Below are 17,818 nucleotides of genomic sequence, written 5' to 3'. Positions count from 1 at the left end.
TCAAATTTTTGCAATTTTGAGATCACAACCTTTCCATGGATGCTGCCAACATGCTAATACATCAAATGTTATACTAACATGTGACATAGAGTCAGGGACATAATAAAATTTATAATGCATACAATAAAAACCTGTATCCAAAGCCTTCCTTTAATCTGTATTATATAAACCTTGATGTCTGTTATGCTATTTTTCTTTCATTTATCCAAATAAAAGGCGTAATTTTGCCAAAACAAATCTTCAGTGAATGAAAGGGAATTTCCATAACCTCATAAAAACCCTCCCAAGAACCCCACAGTAAACATCATGCTTACATGGTGAGATGAACAGATTTGAAATCTGTTATGCCGTGTTTCTCTGAAAATAAGACCTAGCCAGACCATCAGCTCTAATGCATCTTTTGGAGCAAAAATTCACAGAAGACCCAGTCTTATTTTAATATAATATAAGACCAAGTCTATAATATAATATAATATAATATAATATAATATAATATAATATAATATAATACCGAGTCTTATATTAATTTTTGCTCCAAAAGACGCATTAAAGCTGATGGTCCAGCTAGGTCTTATTTTTGGGGAAACACGGTGTGTTCTTCACATTAAAGTTAAGAACAAGACAAGGATGCCCACTATCGCTGCTTATATTCAGTACTGTATTGAGATCCTAGCCAGAGCCATCAAAAGTTTTAATTAGTTATACTTAATATAATTTAATATCCTTAATTAAGTATACTTCTAATTAAGCAGACTTTGGAGAATTAAAAAGCAACAAACTTGTCACTCTTCATAGGTCATGTGATTGGTTAGAAAATGTGTGGTAAATTTTAGAACTAATCGGGGAGTCCGTCTAAGTTGCTGGGTTTGAGATCAACAGCCGGGGCTGAAGAGCACATGATGGGTGTCACGATCTACATAAGCAGATGAAACACCTATTAGTACAAATAAGAGAAGCAGAAAGACCTTGAAAAGAGCTGAGCTCTAGAATGAAGACCACCAAGTCTTGCTAGCCTTGTGAAGTACTTCCTGCTGCATTTAATCAAAGTCTAGCCTGTGCGATCACAGCCACACGAGCTCCTGGTTCCGGGGCTCTCATATCTCCCTCTTCTATGACAACACTCATCACAACCAAAAATCTAAACGAACCTGATAAACATCTGCAACTGGGCACTCAAAGGAGCCCAATTATAACACACATAAACATGAAAGATAGACACAAATGCAGAACTACAATAAGTCATTACAATGAGCTCTAATTTCTACTTAAAATTTTCATTTTTATGTTTTTATAAAGTCAGTTTTCAATGATCCCACCATTGGAGAGAAACAGTGTTATAATCTACGACTACAAATAATCTCTAAAGCATTTAGTTTGGAAAGTATTATGGATTTTTGTAGTAGGTATACCTTCCTAGTGAGATTTCTCTTAGACATTCCTTAAAATCGGATTTAATATTTGAAATACAGAAAAACTGATCACCAAAAAGAATGCTGTAGTAGTGTGTTGGAATGCCAACTTTTGCCGACCTTGTATTATTATGTTGGACAACCTGTACTGAAATATTGGAACTTCAACAACCTCAGGAAGGATGCCAGACAAAATGACACCATTGTTGAGTTTTTAAACCATAAAATTAATATGAACCTAGTAAAGTAAAATAATACAGTGGCACATGTAAAAGACAGATGTTTGCAATATTGGCACAGGTCACCTTCGGCTGCACTGCAAAAGGAACCTCAGTGCCATTTGTGTTCATTCCTGTTCCTCAGGCAAAGGATTTGGATGATGACAATGTTATCATAGGTTTCCTTAAACTTGGGCTCTGTTGCAGACGCCCTACTTCTTCCATAATTCAGAACGCACTGTCCAATAGAGTAGCCACAAGTCACATACGGCTACCGAGTACTTGAACTGAGGATATGCTGTAAGGGCAAAATACATATCAGATTTCAAAGACTGTGCACAATAAAAAAAGAACATTCAATCTCATTCATAATTTTTACATTGATTAAATGTTGAAATGATATTTTTGTATTTGAGCTAAATAAAATGTTTTACTAAAATTAATTTCACCTGGTTATTTTAAGCTTTTTAAACGTGGCAACTAGAAAATGTTAAATTACGTATGTAGCTCACTTGTGGCTCACATTGCATATCTACTGGACAATGCTGATTTAGAAAGTCAAATGGTATTTTAAATTATGTGTGTATAATATACATATAACATTTAATATGCTAATAAATATGTTTATAGGATCCTTTCTATGTCATTTAATAGCAAATTCCTATAAAGACAGGTATATTATTGTAACAATGGTATAAAGAGGCATCTTCCATTGAGTCCCAACTTATGCTTAATGCTTCAGACAGATTATTTATAATCGCAGGGCAGAGTAATTGTTTTGTGTGTTTGTTTTGTTTGTTTTTTATTTTGACATTCACTATTATTTCATATTAATTTCAGGTGTACAGCACAGTGGTTAGACATTCATATAATTTAAGAAGTGGTCCCCCGACGAGTCTAGTACCCACCTGGCACTATATGTACAAGTCATTGCCACATCATCGACTACCTTCCCTATGCTTTACTTTATACCCCCATGCCTATTTTGTAACTACCAATTTGTAAACCTTCACCTTTTTCACCCTGCCCCCCAAACCTCCTCCCATCTATCACCCCGATAAATCTAGTAACCACCCAACACCATCCATAGTTAGCACACAGGGGAGTAATTTGGATCAAGGAGACTAAGTAATTTGCCCCTGATCACACTGGGAAGTGCTAGGCCCAGGCTCTGAATGTAGGTCTGTTGGAGGTCAGTGCCTGTACCCGCAGTATTTCAAATAAAGAAACTGGGAGAGGCCCGTTTGGAAGCGACCATCTCTTGTGAAATTGGTCGTTATCCCCCGTGGGCAGGGACTATCCAAGCCATATATCTATCATTAAGAAGGTGCTCCTATTCTGCTCTGGATGCTGTGGAGTGAACAGTTTTGAAAACCAACACACCTACCCAACCAGCCTGAGGGGCCCACTGCTCATCCTCCTCTGAAAAAGGGGTTACCAGAGGGACACGGAGGTTTGAGGGACCATATAGCAAAGTGTGCCAGAGACAGCAAAACAATGGCACCAAGTCAGGTGTAGTCAGCTGCTGTCGGTGCCACTAATTAGATGAGTCCCTCTGTTTAATCTTTCGCCTGGACTAACCTTCTGACTCGGGTCCACTCTTGGGAAATGCATCAGTAACAGGAGCACTAATTGAGTGGGAAGCTTTGAAATCCCTGAGTAGGAAACAGCTCGCAACCAAAGGGGGCAATGACACTGCCACAAGAGAGAAGCAGACTGGCCATAAAGCTAAGACCAACTGCCAAAAGAAAGAGCCCTCTAAAACCCAAAATATCTTCTGCCACCAAGCTTTGGAAAAATTAGGTATACAAAACTTTGGCATTCTTTCATCCATCTTCTCCCCCAACACGCTCCTAGCCGAATAAGTGATGGAAGTCTACAGACATCTGCTCAGCGTTACCACAAGTACCCACAAAAAGCAATTTTCCTTCCTACAGCAGTTGGAAAAGCGTTAAGTGAAGGGTGGGGGTGATGGGGGTGTGGTGGGGGGAGGGAGGGAGGGAAACTGGCCAGAAAAAAACACACACACAGAAAGCTTAGTGACATTCAGACATGAACCTAGGAATTTCTGAATGGTTCAGAATGGGACACTTTGTCACCTCTGATTTAATTAGAATGTTTTCAGAATGCTAAAGGTCTAGGCTCATAATCAAGCACTTACGTAATCCTCCTCATTGAGTCCTTGTTTCTCAACAGAACTTTTCACCTCCATGGAAAACTTCTCAAACTCAGGTTTCACTGTCCTCAGTAGAGTGATTGTTTGGAGGGATGAGTACGCCTGCTTAGCTTCAAAGTCGTGTTTGTCTCCTCTCTTCCACGAGCCATCTCCTACGGGAGAAATAAAAATATTTATAATTCCAAGCCAGTCACCATAAAGGGGCCATTCTCCCTTTTCAACTGCCATGTGTCTCTACCTGTTATTCTTGGCAGCCAGGATAAGAGGTATTGTCATAGTTTTGCACTTGGGTGTAATGTAACAATGTCACGATCCTCAAAAGAGGAGAAGGCCCTTTGGACATGTGTTCCTTGGAAATGTGGGAGAAAAAGAAAAGCAGTGTGGAGTTAATTGCCTTATAATAACCATGTGACGGTAATTTTCAGCCCCCAAGAACTGCAGCACTGCAGGAGTAAGCAGTAAGCTTTCTTCCTTCTCATTCACACTTCGCCTTTAATACCGACAGTCAACTGTGGCAGTCAAACATGTTGCTGATGTTATGTAGGTGTGGAGAGGTGGGAGTGGCTGTGTATGACAATGCATATGCACAAGTGTGACAAAGTTGGCACTGTTAAAACAAAAAAGTTGGAGATTATTGATACTTCTTGAAATATTTCTGGATCTCTTCAGGATGAGAAGTAGCTTGGGTGGACGTGAGGGCGTGTATCTCTCTAGTGCTGGCAACATCATAAGAATTATTTATTGGACAATGTTCGTCATGCATCAGTAGTGATAAAATGAAAATGACTAACATTTATTGATCCAATATATAATAAAAGCTCTATTTATTGAGCACTTTATAAGTAGAAATTCACTTAATCCGCACAGAACCCTGTGGCAGGGGTACAATTATCCTCTCTATTTAACAGATGAGGAAACCAAGCCATTGAGAAGCTGGGTACCCCACTGCTCCCTGTCACAAAAGCAAAGGCAAATTATGTGGATAAGAATCATTACTCTTCTCTTTATTATTTCATTTCTGAGAAAACACATGACCTGCAGGGCCCCAAAAGGAAATGTGGACCTCTACCTTCTGACAATAAGATACTGTTTCTATGAATTATCATTATGATCCCTGGAGATCTCTGGAAATACAAGGAATTCAACCTCTGGAGTTCAACACCAAAGTCATTTGTTCGAGCTGAGCCCCCAGTCCACGTCAGACAGTGGAAGGCTGGCAGCCAAGCAGTGAGGACGGTTCTGGAGAGTAAGACCAGGGCTCCATGGCACTCGCTCTACTCTTACAGAAAACGTTCAGCAAAGAGCTGGAGGCCTTGGAATTTCTATTACAGCTTAAGTCAGACAAACACGGATTCACTGAACTATGTCCAAAGGTCTGGATGGACATCACAGTCGATATCACAAGTGTCTTAAACAGTCCCCACCACCTTCTAGAGAGGGACTTAAAGACGGACACGCAGACAACTGAGGTGATTACAGGGTAACAGTTAGCTTACTGTGGGGGGAGGAGTTTGGGGAGACAAAGAAACAATGCAGAGTGTAGAGGAAGAGGCTACCAGATGCAATGAGGGAAGGTTTCGTGTGAGGAGGCAGCATCAGCCTGGTCCTAAACGTGTGACTAGGAGGAGAGGAGGATGGGAAAGTATGCTTGCCAGAGCCCACAGCACGGGCCAAGGTGAAAATGTGTATGACATCCAGTAGGCAGCTGGGAACCTCGGTCTGGAGCATGAGAAAAGGCAGAGACAAAGAATTTGTTTGTGGAGGCCTCTGTATAATCATATTCCTAATAATAGCAACTGTTTATTAATTGCTTACTATGTGCCAGGGAGCTGTTAAAAGATAAATAAGACAGAGCTGAGGACAGAATTCATTAAGGGCTAGATCTGTTCTCAGTGAGCACAAGATTAAATTTCAAGCCACCGAACAAAACTTGACAAAGTCCTCCTCCTCCCATATGAAACCTCCCAAACACCGAGGAGACCACAGCATGAGAGCCCGTGAGCAGCGTGTCACTGCCTCAGCCAGGGTAAACCCAGCTGGGTGCTCGAACCAGACAACGTGGCCTTTGTGAAGGGGCCCAATCCATTTGCCAGGAAGACCCCAAAGTCGAAGAATGTCTAGAACATCTTCTGTGGAGGAACCCATTTCTTATAGGCATGCAATCAATACTTATTGATTCATTTTTAATTGACTCAAGCGCTCAAGACTTAGCAGGAGTGATGTGTCTTAGACAAAGAGGGTCAGAGGCTCTCAGCTCTGGGAAACAGTTATCTCCAGGGGCATAAGACAGGAAATACTTAACCCTATCGGGTGTTATGCTGTGTAATTAGAAAACATACACACAACTGGAAACAGTAACTATCTCTGTTACTAAAATGGGAAAAATTCGGGGGTTTTTTATTTTGAAAAAGTGAAATCCAGTACAGTAAACTTGTCTACCGCAATCTAAAAGATAATAACTTTGGAGTTTTGTTTTCTAGAAAAAAGAATGCAAACAACAGTACTTAATAAATTGAAGCCAAAATAAATAGGTATCTATCTATAAACATAACTGATACTATGACTTCCTCCTTTTGTGTTTCTCGTTGTAATGTGTCAGTAACATCTCCCATATGGGGCTGTTGAGTGCTAGGAAAGCAGAGGTCGGCTTGGCATGACGCCCCATCAGTAGGGACAAATTTAATTCAGTAGACAACTGGGTGCCTGTGGAGATTTATGAGTGGAACAGAGGAATGACATGATCAGAATCATGCCTTGGGAAATAGCAGTGGATTAGAGTGGGGAGACACTGAGGGTTCACAGCCATAGTAATCCAGGCAAGAGGTTACGAGAGGTTAAAAGTGGGAAGTCATACCCCCCAAAATTAAACATGGTTCACTGCCTGGTTAGAATCATGGCACGTTTCCTTTTCTTTTCTTTCTTTTTTTTGTCCTTTTTGGGTGTGCGTATGTGTGTGTGTGTGCGTGTGTGTGTGTGTGTGTGTTTCTGAATCTAGGAAATTTTCAATAATAAATATTTATTGCTTTTATAATCATAAAAAGATGGAGAGCCCTTGAGAATGAAAGTAAAGGACTATGCAAGAGGAATCTCAAGACTCTACAAGAGTTACGGAATGAGGGACAACAGAGAGAGAGGTGCATCACCAAAGATGCAAAGAGGAAAGGAAAGCGGGTTGTCATTAGAGAAAAGAACAGAGCCAGATGGAGGAGGAGGGGTTAGGTGGACGTGGAAATTATGATTTCATTTAGGGTCATGGTCAGTCCAAGGTGACTGACTACAGAATGCCCAAGTGGCAACACTAGGCTGGGGTTGGAAATGCTGGTTTAAAGCCAGAAAGAGGAGTGAAGGCTCAAGAGAGTGTTGAATGTCATTTCCATATGGCTTATAGTTAGAACCCAGGGACTAACTGCACTGGATAAGAGAGTGCAGAGAAGGGAGAAGGGTTGAGCACAGGCACTTTGGGGGTGGTGTTTTTAGTGGGCAGAAGGAGTAAGAGGAGACAGAGGAGCTAACAGAGGACCAGAAGAATGCTGTGACATGAAAGCTAAGAAAAACAGGATTTCCAGAAAAACATGGGTGGGAACAACATTCAGTGCTCTAGAGCTATGCTGTCTAATATAGTAGCCACTAGCCATGTGTGTGACTCTTTACATTTAAATTCAGTAAAATTAAATAAAACTAAAAATTCAATTTCCCAAGTGCACTTGCCACATTTCAACACAGAACAGAACACAACCAGCATTGCAGAAAGTTCCACTGGACATCACTGTTTTATAGGTATGGTCGGAGGTAAGGCTAATGTACCTTGGTAATGAGGTCACTGGAGACCTTAAGGACAGCACTTTCAGAGGAGTGGTGGGCACTAAGATCATATTCTTACAGTGGTCCCGAAAAAGGGATGAAAAAGAGGAGAAAGAAGTCTGCTAGTGGAAAGTAAGACAGAGAAGATGATCCTTAACAGTTGTTCAGTAACAGTAATAAGGGAAAGTGAATTTGCTTTGCTTTATTCTGTTTTGTTGTTTTAAACATCATAGGGTCCCAAGTTTGCATTTAGAGTGAGAAGAATACAGAATATTTGTGAAAGACGAAATAACCTGCTCAGCACCAAGCCCTGTGCTCAGCAATCCTGTGGCCAGGGAGCTGGCCCTGGTAAGGGTTGGTACCTACAGTGCGACAACTGTAGGTCTCAGTACTTACCAAGGACCCAGCACATAGTAGGCCTTCAATAAATGTGGGCTGAATGACTAGCTGAGACATCACAGAATACATCCAAGAAATGAATGCCTGAGGTTTCCCTGGGCTGGTTGCATAGCGCTATGTATGTCTCTTAACCTCTGGCAGCCATGTAAGTGAGAGAAACACATTGGCCTCCTTGCCTCTCCAAATGTCTAGGTGTTACATGCATGCCATGATGTAGGCTGGTGCATTTACTCCCACCAGTAAAAACAGCACCACTTACTGGGGAATGCCATTGTGAACAGCTTTGCCTGTAGCATTTCACTGTTTAATCCTCATAAAAATTCTACAAGGTAGATTTAAGTATGCTCCCCATCTCACAGATGAGTAAACTGAGGCTCACGAGGTTAATGTGCCTAAAGTCATTTAGCTAATAAACAACAGAAGCAGGATGCAAATGCAAGCCAGAGTCCCAACGCTCCTGTCGTGCCTGCTGCATACACATTTCATCAGAGTTTGAGGTGATGCAAGATTTAAAACGGCAATTGCAGTGGGATGACAAAAATGTCAAAAGCAAAAGTAACAAAGGATGAAAGATCGGAAAAGGAAGTGTCTAAATGTGATTTAACAACTCTTACAGTTGAAAGGTTGCGTCTCATTTTCCTTTTCTCATTTTCCCAAACTGACTTTAATGTGCATATATAACTTTTATAGCAAAACATAGTAAACCTAATCCCACCTCAGTTTTTCTGCTATTTTTCCACTTTTAGCAAGTCAAATAATTTATGTACATCGCCTAACTCTACTATACTTCCATCCCTACCCTAATTAGTTTCCTCTGAATTCTCAGGAAGGCAGCAAAGCTCTACAATAATCTTAACAGCACCAGATGGATTTGCCCAAATGACTTTCCACCTAACTTACATCCTCAGAAGACAATATGAATGAGAAGGCTCTCCAGGGCAATACGTATCATCTTCTCTCTAGATATTTTTAAACCTATCTTTTCAATCTTATTTTCCATCCCTTGAATTCCACCATAATATATTCTGAACTCATGTAACGATATAATTTTGGCAGATCTGAGATTATTTTTGAGTGCTCACCAAAACCAAACAATCAGTAAATATAGAAACACGATCAATATGGTTTGTGGTTGTTTTTTTTTAATCAAATATCAAGTAAGAATGAAAATAGAGCCTTTTTCTAGAATGGGTATAGAGATTGGTGTGAGGAAGCACAAGATGACAAGGATGTTGAAGAACTTTTCATGAACATACATCTGTTTCTTCAGGCACAAAATCTCAGAAAATACCCTTCACTAATGATGGACGCCAGAACCTTCCTTGAGGTCACTCTGCCTGGCATAGGATTCTGTTTACTGCTTCTACTCTGAGGAGGAGAGGTGCTCCAGGGTCTGTGGCAAACATGGACAGTGTACTCCCTGCACCCATTCTCCCTTCTTCCTGAGTAACAGATCCCCAAGTTGATGTGGGGTAGCAGTAACTCCAGCAAACGTTTCCTGGTTTCCCTCGCAACTAGGAGTAGGCACTGACATGTAAGCAGAAGTTACCAAGTGGGGCTTCCAGAGAGCTCTTCAAACAGAATTAAGTCAACTGAGAGGATCTCTTTTTGCCTTTCATCTTCCTCCCTTTGTCTTGTCTAGAATTATGACACCACCACTGGAGGCGTAGCCGCCATTTTGTGATCTTAAGGATGGGAGCAGGAAAACAGAAGAAGCTTTGTTCCCTGATGACATTTGAAGCCACCATCCCTGCCCTGAACTACTCACTCTGGACTTCTTACAGGTAAGAGAATAAACTTCTACATTTATTTAAATCACTATTGTTGGGATCCTTGGTTATTTGCATGCAGATGTAATTCCCACTGCTCCAAGGTCGTTAGGATGTATTAGATAAAAGTTGGTTAATTTGGTAACAATGTAGGGCTTATATCAATCTATAAAACTACACCACAGAAAAACATACAGATTTAACTTATTTTTATTTTTTGAACTTATTTTTAAAGTGTGATGTGTAATGGTCAAAGTAAACCAAGATTAATAATAAGTATAACTAACGTTTATTAAATATTCAAGAAGTTTGCTATATATCTCACATATATCACCTCATTTATTACTCAGTCTGATGCCATGAGGTAAATACTAAATGCTATTATTATCATGAGAGGAAACTAAGGCTTGTAAGGGAGGACAAGATTAGGTCAATTTGCCACGAGCTACTGCGTGGCACAGCCTCTCAAGCAGACTAACACCTGAGCTCAAAACCTGAGCACAGGCTGTAAAAGGGAAAAGAAAGGGGACTCTAATCAGAAACATCACGGATATTTTGTAGGTTGTATAAAAGCACACTGTATAAATATGTAATTAAATTTTCAAGAAGTCCAAAAATTGAACTCAGAAACATTAGTTTTAAAAGTCCCAAAATCACCGACAATAAGTCATATGTGTGTGAGTATACTTGTATACATATACATATATATAGATAGATATTATATATATAGATATAGATATGACTTCTTATGCACTGATATTATGCAGTGAAGACACATCACTTTTGTAATATCCTTACCCAAAAAAAATAAAATGTATAAACTCAATCTTGTCATGTAAAAACACCAGATAAATCCAAATTGAGAGACATTCTACAAAATAACAGACTCATCATAAGTGTCAGGTCATAAAAGACAAGGAAAGATTGAAGAACTGTCACAGATTGGAGGAAATTAAGAAGATATAGCAGCTAAATGAATTGGATCCTGGAACCAAAAAAATATATATATATGAGGAGGAAAGGTGGTAAATTTCAAATAAGGCCTGTAGTTTCGTTGGTAGTATTGTACTACTTTTAATTTCCTTATTTTGATCATTGTATTATGGTCATTTAAATTGTTAGCACAGAGGAATCTATGCTCTGTAAAAGATATGCATGAAATTTATATTATTTTCGAAAGTTTTTTGTAAATCTAAAATTATTTCAAAAATAAATTTTTTTAAGGTTTCCAAAAATTACCTCTAAAAAGAAATTAGGTGCATATAGAGAGTGAAATTGTTTCCATCTTTCAGGAAATATTCTTATGGTATATAAACTGTTTTAGAGCATAAAAAATGGAAAGTGTCCCAATTAATTTTATAAAACTAATATTAACCTGATGTTAAGATCTGGCGATACCACCTAAAGGCAAGAAAACTACTGTCCAGGGCCGGCCCGGTGGCTCAGGCAGTTAGAGCTCCATGCTCTTAACTCTGAAGGCTGCTGGTTCGATTCCCACATGGGTCAGTGGGCTCTCAACCACAAGGTTGCCAGTTCAATTCCTCGAGTCCCGCAAGGGATGGTGGGCAGCACCCCCTGCAACTAAGACTGAACACGGCACCTTGAGCTGAGCTGCCGCTGAGCTCCGGATGGCTCAGTTGGTTGGAGCGCGTCCTCTCAACCACAAGGTCGCTGGTTTCGACTCCTGCAAGGGATGGTGGGCTGTGCCCCCTGCAACTAGCAATGGCAACTGGACCTGGAGCTGAGCTGCACCCTCCACAACTAAGACTGAAAGGACAACAACTTGACTTGGAAAAAAGTCCTGGAAGTACACACTGTTCCCCAATAAAGTCCTGTTCACTTCCCCAATAAAACCTTTAAAAAAAAAAGAAAGAAAAGAAAAAAGAAAACTACTGTCCAATCTCACTCATGAATATGAATTCAAAAAATCCTTAAAAAATATATTAACAACTTAAAATCAGAAATGCATCTTTAAAAAAATCGTCATTAAGGGGGATCCAATACATGGTGATGGAAGGAGAACTGACTCTGGGTGGTGAACACACAATGGGATTTATAGATGATGTAATACAGAATTGTACACCTGAAATCTATGTAATTTTACTAACAATTGTCACCCCAATAAATTTAATAAATAAATAAATAAAAAATCATCATGACAAAGTATACTTAGTTCCAAGAACACTATAATGGCTCAATATTAGGAAATTTATTAAAACTGTAGGTCTACTGTATTTGACAACATTCATCACCAATTTTTGATTTTTAAAACCACACTAATAAACTAGGAATAAAAGGATACTTTAATATTTACTTTGAGGTCTGGTCAAGTTGGTGCAGTAGGTAAACACTTTGCTTATCTTCTCGTACAACCACATCAAAATTACAACTAAACTACAAAAAAAAACTATCTTTGAGAATCAGTTAAAATCTTGCTGAACCAAAGCCCTACAACTAAGGACATGCAAAAGAAGTCACCCCGAGACTAGTAGGAGGGGCAGCAACGTGGAACAGGCTGGTCCCACACTCATATGTGACTATTAAAAATTGGAAGGGATATCAGCTGTGGAGGTCTACCCTGCTCCCCGCCCCCAAAGGAGCAAGAGGTCCCAGCCCCACCCCAGCCCAGCATTCCAGCGCCAGGGAGAGACGTCCCCATAATTTTGGGTTGTGAAAACCAGCAGAGATTGTATTACTCTGTCCCAGGTGCTTCTCTTAAAAGGATTATGCACAGACTTACCCACCAACAGGATTACTGGCTCTGAGCTCCAGCGCTGGGGCAGCAGCTGGAAAGGCAGCAGGGACATATGGTGGGAAACTGAGTTGTCTGGCTTGGGATGGGGGCTGGAGGGCAGTTTCTCCTGGATAGGGGAGCTGGCGGTGGCCACTGCTTTTTTGTTGAGCCCTCCCCCTTCCCTGCGTGTAGATGCAGGCAGCCGCCATATCTGAGTCTCCATTGTGCTGGCTAATGCCATTCATTCGCCACACCCTGGTGATTCAAGACCCTGCCCTTTTGGGCAACTTTTGGGCACACTCAAGCCTCTTCCAGTGGCTTTTTCATACAAGCCACCTGCCTTAGCTCATGCTGCAGATTTTCTAGGGTCTCTCAAAGGTTCGCAGAACCCAGAAAAGCAGCATCTGGCTTGAGCATGTCCTGTTTCTCTGGCTGAGCAGCCCTAAGCTCAGTATTAGTGACAGCCAGCCTTGGTTTGTAGTTTGGCCTCTTGAGGCACTTCCAAGCACGGCATGGGTGACACCCATCTGTGGATTTCTTTGTGGCTCCTGCCAGGTGGTCCCAGTAGGGCACAGGCTGCAGCTGAACTTGACATGCAGCAGATCCCCTCCAAGGCGGTCCTGGGACTAGCGCCCCCAGTGGCCAGCTTCAAAAGGAGCTGGAGCATCACCCAGCTGCCTCCAAGAACGATACACCCAAGGGGCAGATTAGGCAGGCACCAGAGCCCTGCTGAGTCAGACCCTGCTCTGTAGAATCATTCCCTGCACCACAATTCCTCCACTGTAATCATAGCCAATCCTCACAACCAATGAGCCTGAAGGCCAATCCTTCCCATTGATGTGCAAATAGCAATCAAGGCTCAATTACAAGAGGAGGGCACACACAACCCACACGAGGAACACATCTGGAGTGACAGCTCAAGAGACTATGAGGACTGCACCACGGAGTCCCGCAGCACACCTACTACATAAGGCCACTGTACTAAGACCAGGAGACATAGCTGCCCTACCTAATACATAGGAACAAACACAGGGAGGCAGCCAAAATGGGGAGACAAAGAAACACGTCCCAAATAAAAGAACAGAACAAAGCTCCAGATAAAGAACTAAACAAAATGGAGACAAGAAACCTACCAAACACAGAGTTCCAAACACCGGTTATAAGGATGCTCAGTGATCTCAGGGAGAATTCAACAAAGAGATAGAAAACATACAAATGGAGATAGAAAACACAAAAAAGAACCAGTCAGAAACGAAGAATACAATAATGGAAACGAAGAATACATTACAGGGAATCAATAGTAGATTAAATGAAGCAAAGGATCAAACCAGCAATGTAGAAAATAAGACAGCAGAAAACACCCTATCAGAACAGCAAAAAGAAAAAAGAATCCAAAAACTTGAAGAGAGTTTAAGGGGCCTCTGGGACAACATCAAGTATACCAACATTCACATTATAAGGGTACCAGAAGGAGAAGGGAGAGAGCGAGGAATGGAAAATCTATTTGAAGAAACAATGACAGAAAACTTCCCTAACCTGGGAAAGAAATAGATATACAAGCCCAGGAAGCACAGAGGGTCCCAAACAAGATGAACCCAAATTGACCCACACCAAGACACATCATAATTAAACTGCCAAAGATTAAAGACAAAGAGAGAATCTTAAAAGCAGCAAGAGAAAAGCAGTTAGTTACCTACAGGAGAGCCCCCATAAGACTATCAGCTGATTTCTCAACAGAAACTTTGCAGGCCAGAAGGGACTGGAAGGAAATAGTCAAAGTGATGTAAAGCAAGGACCTACAACCAAGATCACTCTACAGCAAAGCTATCATTTAGAATTGAAGGACAGATAAAGAGCTTCCCAGACAAGAAAAAGCTAAAGGTGTTCATCACCACCAAACTAGCATTACAAGAAATCTTAGAGGAACTTCTTTAAGATAAAAAAAATAAAAAATATGAATAATAAAATGGCAATAACTACATACCTATCAACAATTACTTTCAATGGAAATGGATTAAATGCTCCAATCAAAAGATGGGGGTGGGAGCTGAATGAATAAAAAAACAAGACCCTTACATATGCTGCCTACAAGAGACACACTTCAGATCAAAAGACACATACAGACTGAAAATAAAGGGATTGAAAAAGATATTTCATGATAATGGAAAAACAAACAAACAATAAGTTGGGGGTAGTAATACTTATATCATACAAAATAGACTTTAAAACAAAGACTATAACAAGAAACAAAGAAAGACCTATTAATCCCACTTCTGGGTATTTATCTGAACAAACCCAAAATACTTCAAGGGGACATGCTCATCCATATGTTCATTGCAGCATTATTTACATAAGCCAAAGTATTAAGGCAACCTTGTGTCCCTGAATGATGAATGAATAAAGCAGAGGTACATATTTGTATATACAATGGAATATTATTCAGCCACAAAAGAGAAAGAAATCTTGCCACCTGCAACAACATGGGTGGACCTAGAGGGTACTGTGCTGAGTGTAATAAGTCAGACATCAAAAGACAACTGTCATATGATTTCATTTATAAGTGGAATCTAGAGAACAAAATAAACAAATGAAACAGAAACAAACTCATAGATACAGAGAACATTTTGATGGTTGCCAGATGGGAGGAGGGTTGGGAGTGTGTGAAAAGGGGAAGGGACTAAGTACAAATTGCTTGTTATACAGTAGTCATGGGGATGTGGGGTATAGCACAAGAAATATAGTCAATAATATTGTAATAACTATGTATGGTGTCAGATGGGTATTAGCTCTATTAGGGTGAAAGATGGGAAGGGGTGGGAGGCAGAGTGATAAAGGTGAAGGGATTCAGAAATACAAATTGGCAATTACAAAACAGTCATAGGGATGTAAGGTATAGGGAATATAATCAATAATATGATAGTAACTCTATATAGTGCTAGGTAGTACTAGTCAGGGAGATCACTTCCTAAATTATATAAATATCTAACCACTATGCTATACTCTTGAAACTAATGTAAAATAATATTAATGTCAACTCTAATTGAAAATTTTTAAAAGGGGGGGAAGATCAATAATATTGTGATAGCGTAGTACAATGTCAGATGGTTGCTGGACTTATCATGGTGATCACTTCTTTAGCATAAGGAATATAATCAATAATGTAAAAATAACTCTGTAGTGCTAAGTGGGTACTGTTGAATAACTAAGATGTATATCAGAAATTAACATAATATTGTATGTTAGCTATATTTTAATAAAAATCTTTTTAAAATTTTTTTAAATATCTACTTTGAGACAAAGTCAGAAATTAAATTATTACCATTTGTTATATAATATTATGCTAGAGACTCTTGCCAATGCAATAAAAAAAGAAAAAGGAAATACAGCTGTTCAACTATCAAAATAAAAAGAAAACTTACTATTTGAAAATGATATAAAAACTATTGGAACAGAGGATTTAATTTAAGAATTCTTGAAAAATAAATTAACACAACTCACAGCTTTTCTATATAACAACTACAATTACGAAATGCAAATGGGAAAAGATCACGATCTTAACAACAACCAGAAAACACAAAACATCTAAGAATGAACTCAACAAGAATGGTGCAGAATTCAAGTGAGGAAAAATGCAAAACTTTGCTTATTGAACATGAAAAGAAATTCAAATAAATATAATAATTTAAAAGTTAGATGATGCAAGGTTGACAAAGATGTAGGAAATCAGTCTCATACACTGTTGCAAAAGTGTAAATTGGTAAACCTCTCTAGAGGACAACTTGGCAGTATCTCTCAAAATTTAAATGCATATAACCTTTGACCCAGAAGTACTACTTCTAGAAATTTATCTTACAGCATATATATTTTGTGCGTGTGTGTGCAACACAATATAGCATTGTTCTTATAGCAAAAAGCTGGGAACCACATAAATATTTAAAAATAAGAGACTGGGCAAGGACGGCATATCAGCATTATAAAATACTATATGTAGACAAACTGTAAACAGTACGATCATTTTATTAAAAAATATTTTTTGTAAATATATATATTATAAAATAGACAAGATGTACACACTTCTGAATATTATAAATGTACCTTTATCTTGGTGATAGAGTTATGGTAACTTATTTTCTTCCCTGTGCTTGTCTATGTTTCTCAAATTTCCTATAATACTCATGTACTATAATGACCAGGGAAAGGAAAACAAGCTTTATCTGTGGATGAAAGGAATTCCAGTACCTAATATTTGTATTGCACTTGCCCATTTATAATGTGCATTCACATGCATTGTCTCCAAATTCTATGGTTGCAAATTGCAAAATTCAGAATAAATGTTTTTCATTTTCACCAGTCTCTACCACTATCTCAACAAACTCAGTATTGCAGCCAATAACATAATTACATTCTGATCTTCGGTCAAGGAATGAAACTACCACTCTGCTTGTGAAAAGAGAGGGGAAAGACGATCATGGCAGCAAAAAGGAAAACACTGAGTGTTTATCCTGCAAGCCTCAAATCTCACATTTTATCCACTACAAGGAAGCAGTGGCTACTTTTGTTTCATCGACTATTCCTTACCCCCATGAGTAGTGTGTTTTACTATCTGTTTATGCACAGTGATCTATTGTTTAAATAAGCCAGGATAACAGAGCAGGAAACTGAGGTATACGTTGTAAGGTTTAGAGTCTGTCTAAATATGTCTCAACAGCAAGAACTAGGAAGTGGAGCTCAGCATAAACATGCCACTTGTGACATGCACACCTACAGTTGCCCTAACCGCCAAAGTGTAGTATCTGAGAAAGTGTTCCATACATAGCCTGACAGTGTCTACTGCAGAGAGAGCCCAAACCACATTTGAGAAAAATGTTTTGTACCTGTGATCTTGATGACCTCTTGAAACACCCTCCATCACAGGAACCCTGGGAACTTCCCCAGATCCATTTTAAGAAATTAAATGCTTTTAATCATATATGTTGATGGCATCTGAACTTCTATATGGGAGAAGCTTAAGGGGCAATAAACTGAAATGAAGGGGGGCTGCGAACAGTGACTTTCAAAATATCTTACCTTAGTTTACAGTGACGGTTATTTTATTTATTTCACATTGCTGCCCATTACATGTGTAATATGCATAAATATATACACACATACAATCATATTACTAAGATAAAAGTTTTATGAAACAATACATATGCTACACGTGACACACTTTGACATGTTCTATTCTATTACATTAATATGTTGTAGTCTGCTCCAAATCTCACTAAAATTATTCCAACAGTCCATCATGGTGGCAACCTGCAGTTGGAAAC

At 39.4% G+C, this 17,818-nt stretch overlaps 1 protein-coding gene across 2 annotated transcripts in view; it reads right to left on the bottom strand.

Moving 5' to 3' along the window:
* NPR3 (natriuretic peptide receptor 3) overlaps positions 1-17,818 on the bottom strand; it is a 73,615-nt gene that overhangs the window by 45,021 nt on the left and 10,776 nt on the right. For both annotated transcript variants that reach the window (XM_019737286.3, XM_019737285.3), the window contains exon 3: positions 3,789-3,955. In XM_019737286.3, coding sequence (XP_019592845.1) covers positions 3,789-3,955 — 167 coding nt within the window. The remainder of the gene's footprint in view (positions 1-3,788; positions 3,956-17,818) is intronic.

Source organism: Rhinolophus sinicus, chromosome 3, assembly GCF_057876585.1.
Source record: "Rhinolophus sinicus isolate RSI-liver-muscle chromosome 3, RSI-T2T, whole genome shotgun sequence".
NCBI classification, from domain to species: Eukaryota; Metazoa; Chordata; class Mammalia; order Chiroptera; family Rhinolophidae; genus Rhinolophus; species Rhinolophus sinicus.
The sequence above is the reverse complement of the archived record's forward strand: the minus strand, read 5'-3'. Positions and strand labels throughout refer to the sequence as shown.